At 44.8% G+C, this 15,705-nt stretch overlaps 2 protein-coding genes across 4 annotated transcripts in view; one reads left to right on the forward strand and one right to left on the reverse strand.

The window, feature by feature from the left end:
* Nucleotides 1-9,460, reverse strand: part of nup133 (nucleoporin 133) — a gene marked incomplete at its 3' end in the record, with an annotated part of 11,974 nt that extends 2,514 nt beyond the window's left edge. Inside the window, exons 1-20 of one of the 2 annotated variants that reach the window (XM_083906341.1) lie at nucleotides 9,238-9,460; nucleotides 7,925-8,040; nucleotides 7,731-7,834; nucleotides 7,177-7,413; nucleotides 6,919-7,089; nucleotides 6,165-6,320; nucleotides 5,960-6,030; nucleotides 5,196-5,343; nucleotides 4,930-5,080; nucleotides 4,682-4,836; nucleotides 4,492-4,583; nucleotides 3,567-3,730; nucleotides 3,379-3,473; nucleotides 2,925-3,149; nucleotides 2,703-2,825; nucleotides 2,507-2,606; nucleotides 1,425-1,700; nucleotides 1,200-1,333; nucleotides 183-341; nucleotides 1-95 (exon numbers count right to left, since the gene is read on the reverse strand). The exon at nucleotides 1-95 is cut by the window's left edge and continues 41 nt beyond it. In XM_083906341.1, coding sequence (XP_083762467.1) covers nucleotides 1-95; nucleotides 183-341; nucleotides 1,200-1,333; nucleotides 1,425-1,700; nucleotides 2,507-2,606; nucleotides 2,703-2,825; nucleotides 2,925-3,149; nucleotides 3,379-3,473; nucleotides 3,567-3,730; nucleotides 4,492-4,583; nucleotides 4,682-4,836; nucleotides 4,930-5,080; nucleotides 5,196-5,343; nucleotides 5,960-6,030; nucleotides 6,165-6,320; nucleotides 6,919-7,089; nucleotides 7,177-7,413; nucleotides 7,731-7,834; nucleotides 7,925-8,040; nucleotides 9,238-9,383 — 2,918 coding nt within the window. In that variant the 5' untranslated portion in view covers nucleotides 9,384-9,460. Of the gene's footprint in view, nucleotides 342-1,199; nucleotides 1,334-1,424; nucleotides 1,701-2,506; nucleotides 2,607-2,702; nucleotides 2,826-2,924; nucleotides 3,150-3,378; nucleotides 3,474-3,566; nucleotides 3,731-4,491; nucleotides 4,584-4,681; nucleotides 4,837-4,929; nucleotides 5,081-5,195; nucleotides 5,344-5,959; nucleotides 6,031-6,164; nucleotides 6,321-6,918; nucleotides 7,090-7,176; nucleotides 7,414-7,730; nucleotides 7,835-7,924; nucleotides 8,041-9,237 lie in introns of both variants that reach the window. The other variant, XM_083906340.1, reaches the window with a different exon arrangement.
* Nucleotides 9,461-10,073: 613 nt separating this feature from the next.
* On the forward strand, nucleotides 10,074-15,249 carry taf5l (TAF5-like RNA polymerase II, p300/CBP-associated factor (PCAF)-associated factor). Of its 2 annotated transcripts, none has more exons than XM_083906406.1 (5): nucleotides 10,074-10,184; nucleotides 11,392-11,533; nucleotides 11,636-11,740; nucleotides 12,403-13,172; nucleotides 14,161-15,249. In XM_083906406.1, exons 2-5 carry the CDS (start codon nucleotides 11,395-11,397, stop codon nucleotides 14,956-14,958), a joined length of 1,812 nt encoding a protein of 603 aa, XP_083762532.1. In that variant the 5' UTR covers nucleotides 10,074-10,184; nucleotides 11,392-11,394; the 3' UTR covers nucleotides 14,959-15,249. The 2 variants fall into 2 exon arrangements, with proteins under 2 accessions (XP_083762532.1, XP_083762531.1); XM_083906405.1 differs by having other exon boundaries at nucleotides 10,087-10,184; nucleotides 11,379-11,533.
* The last annotated feature ends 456 nt before the right edge of the window (nucleotides 15,250-15,705 follow it).

Consider the following 15,705-nt stretch of genomic DNA (forward strand, 5'->3'; position numbering starts at 1 on the left):
GCCAGTGCCGTCAGTTTACTCAGAGCCAGCAGCGTCTTCTTCTTCACAAAGTAACGCGTCTCTGCGTTGGCCTGAGTGTAGAGCGTCCTGTGAGCCTGCACACACACACACAATGGGAGGGTTAACAGAGTGTGTGTGTGTGAGCGTGTGTGTACGTGTGTGTGTGTGTGCGCGTGTCGTACGCTGTGGAAGTCGTGCACGTGGATGTGGTGCAGCCAGCTCAGGTGCTGGTGAGCCTGTAGAAAACTGGCCAGCTGCTGATGCTGAGCAGCAGGCTGAGACAGAAGCTTCCCTCTCTTTCCTTTCTCCATGTACCAACGAAACAGGAAGTCAGCAAAGTTCTGTAGACCACAAGGGAGGGGGGGGGGGTTTGTTACAGGTATGACATGGACCAGACTGGACTGGACTGGACTAAACTGGACTGAACTGCACTAAACTGGACTGGAATGGACAGTACTGGACCTAAGTCCAGGACTCCCTTGAAAAAGAGGTTCTTAATCTCAATGGTACCTTCCTGGTTAAATAAAAAAAATTGAACCGGACTGGATGGGACTAAATTGGACTAGACTGGACTAAAAAGGACTGGACTAAGCTAAACTGGACTGGACTAAATTGGACTGGACTGAACTGCACTAAACTGGATTGGAATGGACGGGACTGAATTGAACCGGACTGGTCTGGACTGAACTGGCCAGGAATGGACTAAATTCGCCTGGACTGGACTAAGAAGGACTGGACAGGACTAAACGGGACAGGACTAAACTGGAATGAACTGGACTAAGCTAAACTGGACTGGAATGGACAGTACTGGACTAAATTGAACCGGACTGGACTGGACTGGATTAAATTTGACTGGACAGGACTAAACGGAACTAAACTGGAATGGAATGGACTGGACTAAAAAGGACTGGACAATACTAAACTGGACTAGACGTGACTAGACTGGACTAAATAACCTAACCTGAACTGGACTGGACGGGACTAAACTTCACTAAACTGGACTGGACTGGACTAAACTTCCCTAAACTGGACTGGACTAAAAAGAACTAAACTGGACTGAACTAAACTAAACTAAACTGGACTAAATTGGACTGGACGGGACTAAACTTGACTAAACTGGACTGGACTAAATTGGACTCAACTTGACTAAACTGAACTGGACTGAATGTGTCTAAATCTGAACCTCAGATCTTTGGTACCTGGTCTGCGAACTTGGCCATGTAGTGCTGCAGACGGCTCTGGTTGTCGGTCTGCTCACACATCTGCACCAGGATGTCAAAGTCGCAGTATTTCTCGGCCAGTGCTGCCACCCACTGGTACTGACCCAGCTCCACTGCAACACACACGCACACACACAGCAGATTGAAAACGTGGAGTAAAACTCTTCAAAATGTCTTTAGATCACGCCTCAGTCGTCCACTCACGCAGCGGCTGCAGCAGCTCCGAGCGCCGCTGTCCGTACTCCAGCTCCAGGCTGTTGTAGCGCTCTTGTTGTGCCACCGGGGGGCGCTGCTGCTGCTGCTGCTGCTGCAGGGAGGTCAGCTGGGCCACGTAGCCGCCCAGGAAGATGTCCAACAGCGCCACCAGCTGCTCGCACAGGGCGCTGCGCAGCGACGAGTCGGCGTGCGGGTACACGGAGCGCAGGATGATGTCGTGCTGGCGGGAAATCACGGCGCGGACTCCGCCCACTCCGCCCGACGCTGGAGGAGGGAAGACAAACGCACACGTGAAGGTTCGAAAACTTCAGATTTACGATTCTTTTTCCTCAATGAAGCAAGTTTGTTACACATGGACACACTGGACTGGACTGGACTGGACTGGACTAAACTGGACTAAACTGGAGTGGATTGGACTATCCTGGACTGGATTGGACTACACTGGACTGGATTGAACTAAACTGGATTGGACTGTACTAAACTGGACTGGATTGGACTAAAATGGACCGGACTGGATGAGACTAAACTAGACTAGACGGGACTAAATTGGACTAAACTAAACTAGACTAAATGGGACTAAACTGCACTGGACTGGACTAAACTGGTCTGGATGAGTAAACTGAACTGGACGAGACTAAACCGGACTGAACTGGTCTGGACTGGACGAGACTAAACCAGACTGGACTAAACTAGACCGGAATGGATAGGACTAAAACCAGACTGGACTAAACTGGACCGGTTTGGATGAGACGAAACCAGACTGCACTAAACTAGACCGGACTGGATGAGACTAAACTGGACCGGACTGGATGAGATTAAAACTGGACTGGACTAAATGGGACTACACTGGACTGGACGGGACATAACTGGTCTGGACGGGACTAAATTGGACTGGATTAAACTGGACTGGACTAAAATGGGCTGGACTACACCGGACTGGACTGCACGGGGCTAAACTGGATTGGACTGTGACATTTGAAATGGATTTAAAGTGAACTATTATATATACATATATATATATATTTTTTTTCATATTTGAAGTAAATGAAGTGAGTCAAATCGACGTTTACCTGTCCATGGGACGTACTCAGGCTCAGCTGCAGCATTTTCAGGAGCTCTGTACATGCAGGCCTTCGTCTCCCTGTACTGACCTGCAGCCTGAAGCATGTCCTGCACACACGCACGCACACACACACACACACACACGTTAAATAAGGACATAATCCAAACACTTAGTCGAGACGAGTTAAATCGCCGTAGATTTACTTTGACGATGTTGTTGACGGCGAGGACGACCTCGGCCCACTGCACCGAGTCCACCGGGTTCTCCTTCAGGCTCCGCTCCTCCTCTTCCAGCAGACAGTCGAACACCGAGGAGATCTGGGACACCTGAGAGAGACAGAGGGTCAGAGTGAAGACTCCATCAGTCGTACTAACTCCTCCTCCTCCTCCTCCTCCTCCTCTTCCTCGACAGGACTCGTCTCAAACCTCTCTGAAGAAGACGTCGGCGGCGGTGAGACTGGGCGGCACGGCGGCGTTGCTCCTCTGCAGCGCGGCCACCACGGCCCGGTTGACCAGCTCGCCGTGCTTGGCGTGGTGGCTTTTCAGCACCATGGCCGCCTGCAGCTTCTCGGCGTGCTCGCACAGCAGCAGACGCGTCGCCATGGGAGACGAGCGCACCGCGACGCGACCGAGACGCTCCAGCAGACCCACCTGAGGACGGAAAAGTGACGTTAGCCACTTAGCTAACAGACTCTGCGATGTCTACGTCACATGTTCACGTCTTTATCTCACTGTTAGACAGACTTTAACAACTGAAACTGAAGTTTCTCTCCCACACCAAACCCCATAGAGAAAATCTATGCTAAAATCAGTGGTTTTCTCTATGGGCTTTGGTGTGGGAGAGTGAGTGGTTTACAAACTTCTTTTGTGACTTACTTACCTGGAGCAGGAAGTCCATGAAGCAGCCGTGCGCCTTCATCTTGTCCTCCAGTTGGTGGAGGATGATGAGCGACGTGAGAGGAAAGCCAACGCTCTCTGGACGAACAGAGACACGAGACCGCGTCAGTCTGACTCTAATGACACTTGTTTATTTATGTGTTGTTGTTGTTGTTGTTTGGCTGGACTCACCGTCAGGGACAGACTCCGCCCAGCGGGGGTCAGACGCCGGGTAATCGTCCACCAGGTCCAGGTTGATCTGAACGACCACGGCGTCCAGCTCCGCCCCCTCCTCTGCGTCGTCGTCGGCGGGGAAGAGGTCGTCTGTGAGCGTCTGAGCTCCGACCAGGTCGTTACTGACAGACGAGAGACTGACTTTGGTTTGTGTTCACAACACAACAATAACACAACAGTAACACAACAGTAACACAACAGTGTGTTTTCAAAGGAGTCAGCTGTTACAGGTACGACATGGACTAGACTGGACTGGACTGGACTAAACGGGAATAAACAGGACTGGACTGGACTAAATAAACTAACCTGGACTGGACGACACTGGACTGGACTAAACTGGAGTGGACTAAGCTAAACTGGGCAGGACTAAACTGGACTGGACAGGATTAAACTGGACTGGACTGGACTAAATAAACTAACCTGGACTGGACTATACTTGACTGGACTGGACTGAAATAAGATAAACTGGACTGGACGGGACTAATCTAAACTGGACTGGATGGGACTAAACTGGACTGGACTAAACTTGACTGGACTGGACTAAGCTAAACTGGACTGGACGGGACTAAACTGGAATGGACTAGACTGGACTGGACGGGACTAAACTTGACTGGAGTGGACTAAACTAAACTGGACTGGACGGGATTAAACTGGACTGGATTAGACTGGACTGGACTAAGCTAAACTGGACTGGACGAGACTAAACTGGACTAAGCTAAACTGGACTGGACTGGACAAGACTAAACTGGACTGGACTAAGCTAAACTGGAAGGGACTAAACTGGACTGGACTTTGATGTGTTTTTGTTCACACACAACAATAAAGAACAGTGTGTTTTTAAAGGAGTCAGCTGTTGCTGTTGTTGTTGTTGTTGTTGTTTTACCGACAGAACTGGAGAAAAGCTGCTTTCAACAGTTTGGCCTTGTCCTCCTGAGCCACAGGCTCGGCTCTGCTCGGAGTCTCCATCACTGAAACCTTCAGAAAACACCAGATAGATAGATTAAAAAAGGCGTCATAAAACATTTAAATATAGATATAATATAGTGATGTGTTTCTATGTGAAAAGAATGAACCTCTGGAGCTGCTGCCAGAGACGAGCACAGAGAGTCCTCCATGGTCTCTGGGAGGATGGACGCTCTCTCACGAGCAACGACGGCCACCAGACCACTGTTCTGAGAGAAGAAGACGGGGAGGTCAGCGCAGAGGCCTCCTCCACACACACCGTCACCTGAGAGAGACACACACACACACACAGACAGACTGTATAAAAATGGTGTTACAGACAAACAAACCCCCGAGGATCCACGCTCGACTTCCTCACCGGGATAATTGAAGAGGATCTTCTCGTCGGGTGGCGCCGCCCTGCTGGTCCCCGTGGAGCAGGCGAACACCAGCTCGTCGGTGTAGATGTAGGCGGTGGAGCCGGGCGACGGCGGCAGCAGCAGCCGCGTGGCCTGCAGGGCGTCCTCGCTCTGAGGGAACACAGGGGGGCGCTAACGTTAGCTCGGAGTCACCACTGAATCGTCATGACGGTTACATGGTTACAGAGTTACAGAGTTACACAGTTAGAGAGTTACACGTCTTCACCTGGAACGGAGGGTTGTATTTGGTGACCTCCACAGTGAAGTGGTCAGCGATGGAGGCTCCGTTGTCCTGAAGAGTCACCAGACAGAAGTAAGACAGACAGGGAGAGTCTGAGGGATGCCAGGCTGCAGCCAGGACCACCACACCTGATCTATAGATACACAGATATATAGATATATTTATATAAAATCCACATTTAGTGCTTAAATTGTGTAGATTTTTACGATTCTTTTGTTTTACTTTAAGTGTAAAACACACACACACACACACACACAGAGAGAGAGACACACACACACACACACACAGAGAGCGAGACACACACACACACACACACACACACACATAGAGAGAGAGACACAGAGACACACACACACACACACACACACAGAGAGCTAGACACACACACACACAGAGAGAGAGAGAGACACAGAGACACACACACACACACACAGAGAGAGAGAGAGAGAGAGACATACACACAGAGACACACAAAGAGAGAGAGACACACACACACACACACAGAGAAACACACACAGACACACACACAGAGAGAGAGAGACACACACACACACACACACAAAGAGAGAGAAACACACACAGAGACACACAAACACACACAGACACACACACACACACACACACACAGAGAGACAGACAGAGACAACACACACACAGAGAGAAACACACACACACAGAGAGAGAGACACACACACTCACACACAGAGACAGACACACTCACACACTCACAAACACACACACACACTCACTGGCTGAGCTTCATATCCAGATACACCACGTTTGCTCCCTCCTTCATCTCCTCGTAGTTGCTCTCTGACCCCTGGTGGTGGAGGTGGGGAAAGACATCCTGTTTCATGATCTCAATCTAACACACGTCAAGACGTGACGTAGATATTTGAAACATGAAACACTTAGCTGTGTGTGTGTGTGTGTGTGTGTGTGTCTGGTACTGACCCAGATGGCGTCGGCGATGCTCTCGGTCAGAGCTCTGCGGACGTCCCAGCTGAGCAGCTGGTGCTCCCAGCCGTCGTCCACCTCCCATTTGCTCAGACTGGAGCTGGTCAGCGTGTACAGGCAGCTGGCTCCGCCCTCCCACAGCACGCCGTGGAGCTGCAGAGACGAGAGAACAGAAGCGGGACGGCCAGACGACGGGTCACAGTTACTTCATGACAATATCCAGAGTCTAAGAGCATGTTATCCAATATTTGACAAAAAAGTCATAAGCATGTCAACCAAAATGTGGCAGAAAAATTAGCATTCGCATTAACATGTTTTGGCTGTGCACATTTTTTTCAAAAACGTTTTTTTTCCAGAAAAATTATTTTTGTTAAAAAAAAATGTTTTCCCAAGAAATTATTTTTTTTCAAAAAAATTATTTTTTCAAAAAAACTTTTTCGAAAATACTTTTTTTCGAAAAAGAAATTTGATTTAAAAAAAACTGAAAAAATTGAAAATAATTTTTTTGAAAAAAATAAAATGGCGCCCTCTGTGGCTGACTTTGCCAGGTTTTTCCCCCAAAATTTTATTTTTTCAAAAAAAGTTTTTCGAAAATACTTTTGTTCTTGAAAAAACCTTTTTTATTAAAAAAAAACAGAAAAAAACTGTCATCCTAAATTTGATAAAAAAGTTGAATGTTGTCCTATATTTGACAAAACTGACAGATTAAATAATCCTTCATCGTGCAGCAGAATGTTAGATTGAGACTCACCGTGTCGTTGGCCGGCGGCGACAGCATCCCGAACAGGCTGGAGACGCGACGTCCGATGCCCGACAGCACGCCCTGACCCTGCTGCAGCGCTCGGCACTGAAGCTTCCCCGAAGAGTCGCCGCTCGCCCTCAGCAGGCGATTCCTCACCGAGGTCAAGACGAAGCTGCCGCCCTGAGAAGAAGAAGAAGAAGAAGAGTCAGGGATGTAGACAACGCACAGACACTGGAATAAAACATTCAGGACAGCAGAGTGACTCACTCTGACGGCCACGACAAAGTTACAGAGGTCTCCCAGGTCCACGTCCGCCTCCGTGTATTTGCCCTCCTGAGCCAGACTGGGCCAGAAGCGAGCGGTTCCCTCTGTGGACACGGCCAGGACGGAGATGGACTGAACGCTGGCCGTCTCAAGAGAGGCAGAGGCGGCGTTGACGGCCACGAGGTCGGCGGTGTGGCTGTACTCGCTTACGGGCAGCTGGAGCTCTTTACACACCGACAGCTGCGGGAGAGAAGGCAAGTTTATGTCATTTTCAGCTTCTTAAATGTGAATGTGATGTTTTTCCACAAAAAAAATATTATTTTCACCTTTTTTTTTTCAAAATGATTTTTTATTTTTCAAAAAAAAAAATTCAAAAACTTTTTTTTTTTTCAAAAAGTATTTTTTTCCCCACAAAAAAATTGTTGCCAAAAGGTCTTTTTTTGAGAAAAAGTTTTTCGAAAAAAATAAAATAAACAGAAAAACCTTGGAAAAAATACTTTTTTTTTTTTTATCTACGTCAGGTTAAGTCTGCGATGAGAAGTTTTGCTGAACTGTACCTTGGCCACCGCAGTCTGGCAGATCTTCCAGATGATCAGCTTCTCTCCACAGACCATCCAGGCCCAGCCGCTGTCGTGCACCTTCACAGAGATCTGGTCATCTGCTATACACACACACACACACACACAGTAGTTTTAACAGTTTTAACACAGCAGGACAATGATGAAGATGATGACTTCTTCCTCCTCTTTACCATCAGCCATGGTCAGAGCCTCCATCACTTTGACGGGCAGCGAGGATCCAAAGGTCTGGACATCGTAGTGCACGGACTCTGTAGCGGCGAGGTTCTGGGCTCGGGTCGGCGTTGACCTGGCAACCAGAGAGTTAGCGTAGTCAAAGCGCTGTTGTACTGCTGTGTACTGGACCACCACAGGACCTGGTCTACTGTGGTCTAAAATGTAAACATCTATCTTTCAGTATTATTTCAAATATAATCAATGTTAAACAAAAATTTGACGGTGCGTTTAAAACGTTCTTAGTCTCACTGGTTATGATCCAGTCCGAGTCTAAATGAGGTTTTAACCTGGACCTTGTCTAATGTGGTCTACGTGTGAAAAAAAAAAACGAATGTAACATAATATACTTCTAATACAATTGAATTAAGACAAATCATAACATCTGTGTTTAATTGCATTTCGCTTTGCTCTGATAATCTAGATTTGTCAAGTCTAGAAGTACTGGTTTTAATCTGGACCTGGTCTACATGTGAAAAAACTGTGGTCTACAACAGTTATTGTGAAAACAAACCAGAAAGTGTGTTAGAAATTCACTTTAGCTTTAAGCTAACCCACATTGGACTATGTCTAATGTGGTCTTCATGTGGAAAAAAACTAATGTGGTCTAATAGAATTTTTGTGAAAACAAACCAGAAAGCGTGTTAAAAATTACATTTAGCTTTAAGCTAACCCACATTGGAGTATGTCTAATGTGGTCTAACGTGTGGTCTACATGTGGTCTATTGTGGTCTAAATGTGAAAAAAACTAATGTAATAAATAAAACTAATGTGGCCTAATAGAATTTTTGTGAAAACAAACCAGAAAGCGTGTTAGAAATTCAACTTATCTTTAAACTAACCCACATTGGACTAGGTCTAATGTGGTCTACATGTGGAAAAAAATAATGCAATAAAAAAAAAACTAGTGTGGTCTAAGAGAATTATTATGAAAACAAACCAGGAAGCGTGTTATAAATTGAATTTAGCTTTAAGCTAACCCACATTGGAGTAGGTCTAATGTGGTCTACGTGTGGTCTACATGTGAAAAAAACTAATGTAATAAATACAACTAATGTGGTCAAATACTATTATTTTGAAAACAAACCAGAAAGTATATTAGAACTTGCATTTAGCTTTAAGCTAACCCACATTGGACCTGGTCTAATGTGTGGTCTAATGTGGTCTAAGGTGGTCTAATGTGGAATATGTGTTTTTAAACAGTCTAGTAAGTAAACTAATCCAGATGTGAGTGTCACGGTGGTGTAAATACAGCGGTGTTCGTCTCGCTCACCTCGCCGACAGAGTCGACCTCCTCGGGGAGAAGAGCAGACTGTTCGCGGCTCCGGAGACACTTTTCCGGGCGGCGGAGCGGCTCAGTTGCTGTTGCTGCTGCTGCTGCCGGCGGCCCGAGCCCGCGGCGGAGCGGGGGCTGAACATGCTGAGACACCGGGTACCGACTCACAACGGCCCGGTGAAGTTTGAACCGACGACGGGAGCGAGATTGACGCGACACAACAAACACAAACACACTCCGGTCTCCGAATAACGCGCGGTGTCGTCGCGAGACAGTGACGTCATCGCCAGTCGCCCGCCCGTTCAAAAAAAAATCTTTATTAACAAAGAGAACAATTACAAAAACACATTATATCCAAGTGGACCTGTCACCCACAACTTAACCACTTAAAACATTAAGTTAACATCAGATAAATATTAATATTATATATTATTTGGTTGTCATTGTACAGTTTAAAACATGCCGAATTTAGATGGTTATTGATTGATCAATAATTTTTCATATATATTTTTTTATTAATCCCCCCCCCCAAAAAAAAAAAATGTTCCCCCCCCCAAAAAAAAAAAAAATGTTTCCCGAAATTTTTTTTTTTTTTTCGAACATACTTTTTGTTCTTGAAACAAACACAAATACTTTTTTGGGGAACATTTTTTTTTTTTCACAATTTTTCCCAATTTTTTTTCAAAATGCTGTAAAATTGTATGGTTTTTGAATGCAGTGTGGTGTATAAGACATAATGAGTAGATGGACGCGAAGCCAGGCATGGGTAGAAGATCGCGGAGATGGTGGATGACGAGCGGGAGGGGGGCGGGGCGAGCCACCGAGCGATTCACGAGCGGAGGCAGCGGCCTAGCTTCAGCTGGACCCCGGGGGACCGTGAAAAGCCAGTCGCCGCGTCACTCGCACCGCAACCGGGGACGGGGAGAAGCTCGGCACGATATGCAGTGAGTAAAAGGGCGTCCGCTGGGACCCGGTTGCGGCCGCGGAACCCGAACCGGAGCCGCTGACAGTGCGGAAAGTGCGCCAGGCCGCTGCTAATGCTAAGTTAGCCGGTTAGCTCCGGCGGAGGCTAGTAACGCTCAGCTAACGTGGGAACCTGGCAACTCTGAGTCCGGGTTAAGGTTTGACTCGGGTTAGGCTTTAACAGACTACCGTACACCCACATGCTCAGCGTCATATATGTCCACAGTGGTTTTATTTATTAATTTATTGTTTTTAACCCAGTTATAAATGCGAAAACTTGTTGCTTGGCTAACTAGTTAGCAGCCGGGGAGATGCTCTGTGTGAAAGTTTGACGTGGAGAGGATGGAGGCTCATTTACACTTGACCGACTGCACATTTATAAACGTTTTAAACACATTATTCAGTGCAGTAACTAACTTTTCCACCTCTTGAACATGTGTAAGTTAAATATTAAAAACAATAATGTTAGGTTTTATAGTAGAAATGGCAGTGAAAGTGACAGAAACACTGTTATTGTGATTTTCCTCAGTTGTTGATAATAAACGTTCCCGTTGTTATTATGAAAAGATTTTTGAATGTAGTTTTCTTTTTTTACTTTGGACTCTGAATTTTTTTTTACTAATTGAATTAAAAGAGTTTAAATTTTTTTTAAATATTGGCAAGTGTCAAAACGCAATTCAAAGGAAGAAAGACGACGCTTAAATTGTTTATTACGTGACGTATTAATAATTTTCCTTGTTCATGGATAATGACGATGATAAAATCATGTAGTAGCTCTTTATTGCAATAGTTAATTAATAAATAAATAATTATTTTTTAAATTATTAATTAATTATTAATTAATAAATACGTATTTCTTAAATAATTAATTAATAATAAATAAATAATTAGAATATTTTTTTAATTATTTATTATTTAATAATTAATTAATAAATAATTATTTGTTAAAATATTAATTAATAATTAATTAATAAATAATTGTTTTTTATTAATTTATGACAGAAACTTAAATAATAATGAAAAAACTTTTTCTGCTCTCCCTAAAACTTTTATTTGACTAGTTAAAAAATGTTTTGCTGACATTTTCCATGTATGTATTTGAAAACTACTTTATCTTGTTATATTTGTTATGTTATGTTATATTTGACCAGTCGGCGTGAACAATAAATGAAAAGTGGTCTTCTCCAGGTCATGAAGCGGGGTCGCACTGAGCAGATCCAGTACGCCGTGGCTCAGTACCTGAAGAGGAGGCAGTATGTGGACACTGACGGCTCCCTGAAGGGAGCCAAACTCTTCCAGTCAGCGGAGGAAATGGCTGCCAGCCTCACGGGTAACATCTCGCTCTCCCTAACCCTGAGGGCAACGTTTCACCACGAAGAACATTGCACTCGAATTAACACGACGCTTTGTCTCCCTGTGGTTGTGTGAGCAGTGCAGACGGAGTCGGGTTGTGTCGACGTGGTCTCTGCTGCCCCCTGTCAGTCAGATCCACAGCAGTACGAGACTCAGTTCTCCAGACTGCGCTCCTTCCTCTCAGGTACGACTTCCACATTCCTGCAGCAGAGCATTCGCTGGATTCCTCACATAGCTGCTGTGTGTGTCTTGTGTGTGTCTGTGTGTGTGTGTGTGTGTGTGTGTGTGTGTGTTGAACAATGACAACAATTGTCGTAAAATGTCTGCTGTTGTTTCAGCAGGAATTAACCACCAAATTATTTACACAGGTCTTTTCATTCAAGTTTTCCTGCACCGATAAAAAAGTCATGTACCAGTTAGCTCTGTTAGCTCGTTTAGCGCCGTTAGCGTACAGTGGAACTGGAGGAAAGAGCAGCGTTACAAATAACTTCGTATGTTTGCCTCTGTTTTTAAAGTTTAGCGTTAACTTTGGAGACTCATTTTAACAAATGGGTAGTCACGTAAACATGACGTCACACATATTTTTTTTCGGTCAGTTGTCATTAATTAATTAATTAATTAATTAGTTTATTAAAAAGACAACTTTAATTAATATACGTATTTATTTATTAATTTATTTATTAATTCATTCATTCATTTATTAATTAATTTGTTAATTTATTCAAAAGAAAACATTAAGTAGTTCATTAAAAAGACAACTTTAATTAATTAATTTATTTATTTATTAATGAATTAATAAGTTAGTTAATTAATTTTTGTCGCTGTCCTTTATTTCCTCTAAATCAGAGACGGAGATCCCGTGGGCGAAGGAGGTGAGCAGCGTCCTCTACCCGCTCTTCGTCTACCTTCACCTGGACATGGTGCGCTGCGGCCTGAAGGGGGCGGTAGACGGTTTCTACAGCCGCTTCCACGGCGCCTTCCTCCAGGACGGCGAGCAGCGGGCCACCGTGGAGCAGCTCCGCCACGTCCTCACCGCTCAGGACGCCGCCGCCAACCCCAAGCTGAGCGCCTTCCTGGAGCACAAGTACGTGGTTCACCTGACGGAGCCGGCCTACGCCTACCTGCTGCGCTACCTGCAGAGCGAGGACAACGCCGCCCTCTGCAGGGCCCTCAGCGCGCACCTGCAGCTGGAGGTCACCGCGTCCAGGCGGACCGACTACCAGCTGTACGGAGCCGCCGGCGGCGGCGGCAGCGCCACCGTCACGCCAAACTCCGCCTCCTCCTGGGCGGGCGTTGACGGTGCAGAGGGCGGCGACGGCGTGGAGGTCCCCGCCGGGATCCCGCAGAGCGAGACGGCGCTGGAGGCGCTGCAGGACTGCATCAAGAAGGTGCGCGACGGCCCGCCCTCGCTCACCACCGTGTGTTTCTACGCCTTCCACCACACGGAGCACATGCTGAACACCGCCGAGGTGTCGGCCGACAGCCGGCTGCTCGCCGCGGGCTTCGACAGCTCCACTGTCAAGCTGTGGAGTCTGCTCGCCAGGAAACTGAAGGCCACGCCTCATCAGGCCGACGTGTCGCGCATCCACCTGGCCTGCGACGTCCTGGAGGACGAGGTGAGGCGGCGAGAAGTGTTGCTATTACGGTTAAAATAAGATTCCTGAGCAATTCTTATAAATACATAATAAAATGAATAAGCAAATAAAACACAGAAATATAGATAAATGATTAAATAAAACACAGAAATAAAGTTAAATAATAAAACACAGACGTATAGTTAAATAATTCAATAAAACACAGAAATACAGTTAAATAAATCAATAAAACAAAAATACAGTTAAATAATAAAACACAGACAGTTAAATAATTCAATAAAAAACTGAAATATAGTTAAATAATAAAACAGGAATATAGTTAAATAATTAATAAAACACAGAAATACAGTTAAATAATTCAATAAAACACAGAAATATAGTTGATTAATAAAATAAAAATATAGTTAAATAATAAAACGCAGACATATAGTTAAATAATTCAATAAAACAGACATATAGTTAAATAATTAATACAATATAGAAATATAGTTAAATAATAAAACACAGATATATCATTAAATAATTCAATAAAATGCAGAAATATAGTTAAATAATTAATAAAACAGAAATATAGTTAAATAATAAAACACAAACATAGTTAAATAATAAAACACAAACATAGTTAAATAATTAATTAAACAGAAATATTGTCAAATAATTAATAAAACAGAAATATAGTTAAATAATAAAACACAGACAAAGTTAAATAATTCAATAAAACAGAAATATAGTGAAATAATAAAACACAGATATATAATTAAATAATTCAATAAAACACAGAAATATTGTCAAATAATTAATAAAACAGAAATATAGTTAAATAATTGAATAAAACACAGAAATATAGTTCAATAATTCAATAAAATACAAAAATATAGTTAAATAATTAAATAAAACATGGATGTATATTTAAATGAGTAAATAAAAAACATGAATATAATAAATTAATTAATTAATTAATTAATTAATTATTTATTATGTCCTCCTTCTGTCCCCCGTGTGTCCTCAGGTGGGCGAGGAGGACGTGTGCGGCAGTGAGACAAAGACCCTGCGAGGACACAGCGGCCCCGTCTTCCGTACCTGTTTCCTGACGGACAGCTCGGGGCTGCTGTCGTGCTCCGAGGACGCCACGGTGCGTTACTGGGACCTGAGCAGCTACACCAACACGGCGCTGTACCGAGGCCACGCCTACCCGGTGTGGGACGTGGACGTCAGCCCGTGCAGCCTCTACTTCGCCAGCGGCTCGCACGACCGCACCGCGCGCCTCTGGACCTTCTCGCGCACCTACGCGCTGCGCACGTACGCCGGACACCTCGCCGACGTCGACTGCGTCAAGTTCCACCCCAACTCCAGCTACCTGGCCACGGGCTCCGCCGACAAAACCGTGCGTCTGTGGAGCACCCAGCAGGGGGCGTCGGTGCGCCTCTTCACCGGACACCGCGGCCCCGTGCTCGCGCTGGCCTTCTCGCCCAACGGTAAGTACTTGGCGTCGGCCGGCGAGGACCAGCGCGTGAAGCTGTGGGACCTGGCGTCCGGGACGCTGTTCAAAGACCTGCGAGGACACACGGACAGCGTCTCCGGTCTGTCCTTCAGCCCCGACAGCAGCCTGGTGGCGTCGTCCTCCATGGACAACTCGGTGCGAGTGTGGGACGTCCGCAACTCGCACTGCGGGACGCCGGCCGACGGCTCGTCCGGCGAGCTGGTGGGGCTGTACACGGGCAACGTTAGCAGCGTCCTCAAAGTCCAGTTCATGGCCTGTAACCTGCTGCTGGTGACGGGGACGGCTCAGGAAAAGGCGGAGCCATAACTTGTTGACGGGGACAGCTCAGGAGGAGGCGGAGCCTTAACCTGCTGCTGGTGACGGCTCAGGATAAGACGGAGCCATAACCTGTTGACGGGGACGGCTCAGGGGAAGGCGGAGCCATAGATTTAACCACCGAACTTTGGTTTCCTCAGGAGTTTATGGCAGTGTTTCCCAACTCAGGGAACACTGCCCCTGCCATGTTTTACATGTTGCCCTGCTCCCAAAAAAACACCGGATTCAGATGAAACATTACATTTAAAAAAAAAAAAATCTCAATTATTTTTTTTGGGAAAAAATGACAAACGTTGAAACATTACATATTTTTAAAAAGAATTTTTTTTTAACAAAAGTTGAAACATTACATTTAAAAAATATATATTTTATATATTATATTTCAACTTTTGTCAATGTAAAAAAAAAAAAATTATTGTTTCAACTTTTGTAATTTTTTTATTTTTTATTTTTTTTATCTGAATCAGTTTTTTGGAGCAGGGCAACATGTAAAACATGGTAGGGCAGTGTTTCCCAACTCACGGAACATTGCTCTGCCATGTTTTACATGTTGCCCTGCTCCAAAAAAACACCGGATTCAGATGAAACATTACGTTTTTGGATTTTTTTTTTGAAAAAAAGCTCAAATGTTGAAGCATTAATTTTTTGGAAAAAATGACAAACATAATATATTTTTAAAAAAAATTTTTTTTAACAAAAGTTGAAAAATAAATTTTATATATTATATTTCAAAATCTA

Source organism: Microchirus variegatus (assembly GCF_963457635.1).
Source record: "Microchirus variegatus genome assembly, chromosome: 19".
NCBI lineage: Eukaryota > Metazoa > Chordata > Actinopteri > Pleuronectiformes > Soleidae > Microchirus > Microchirus variegatus.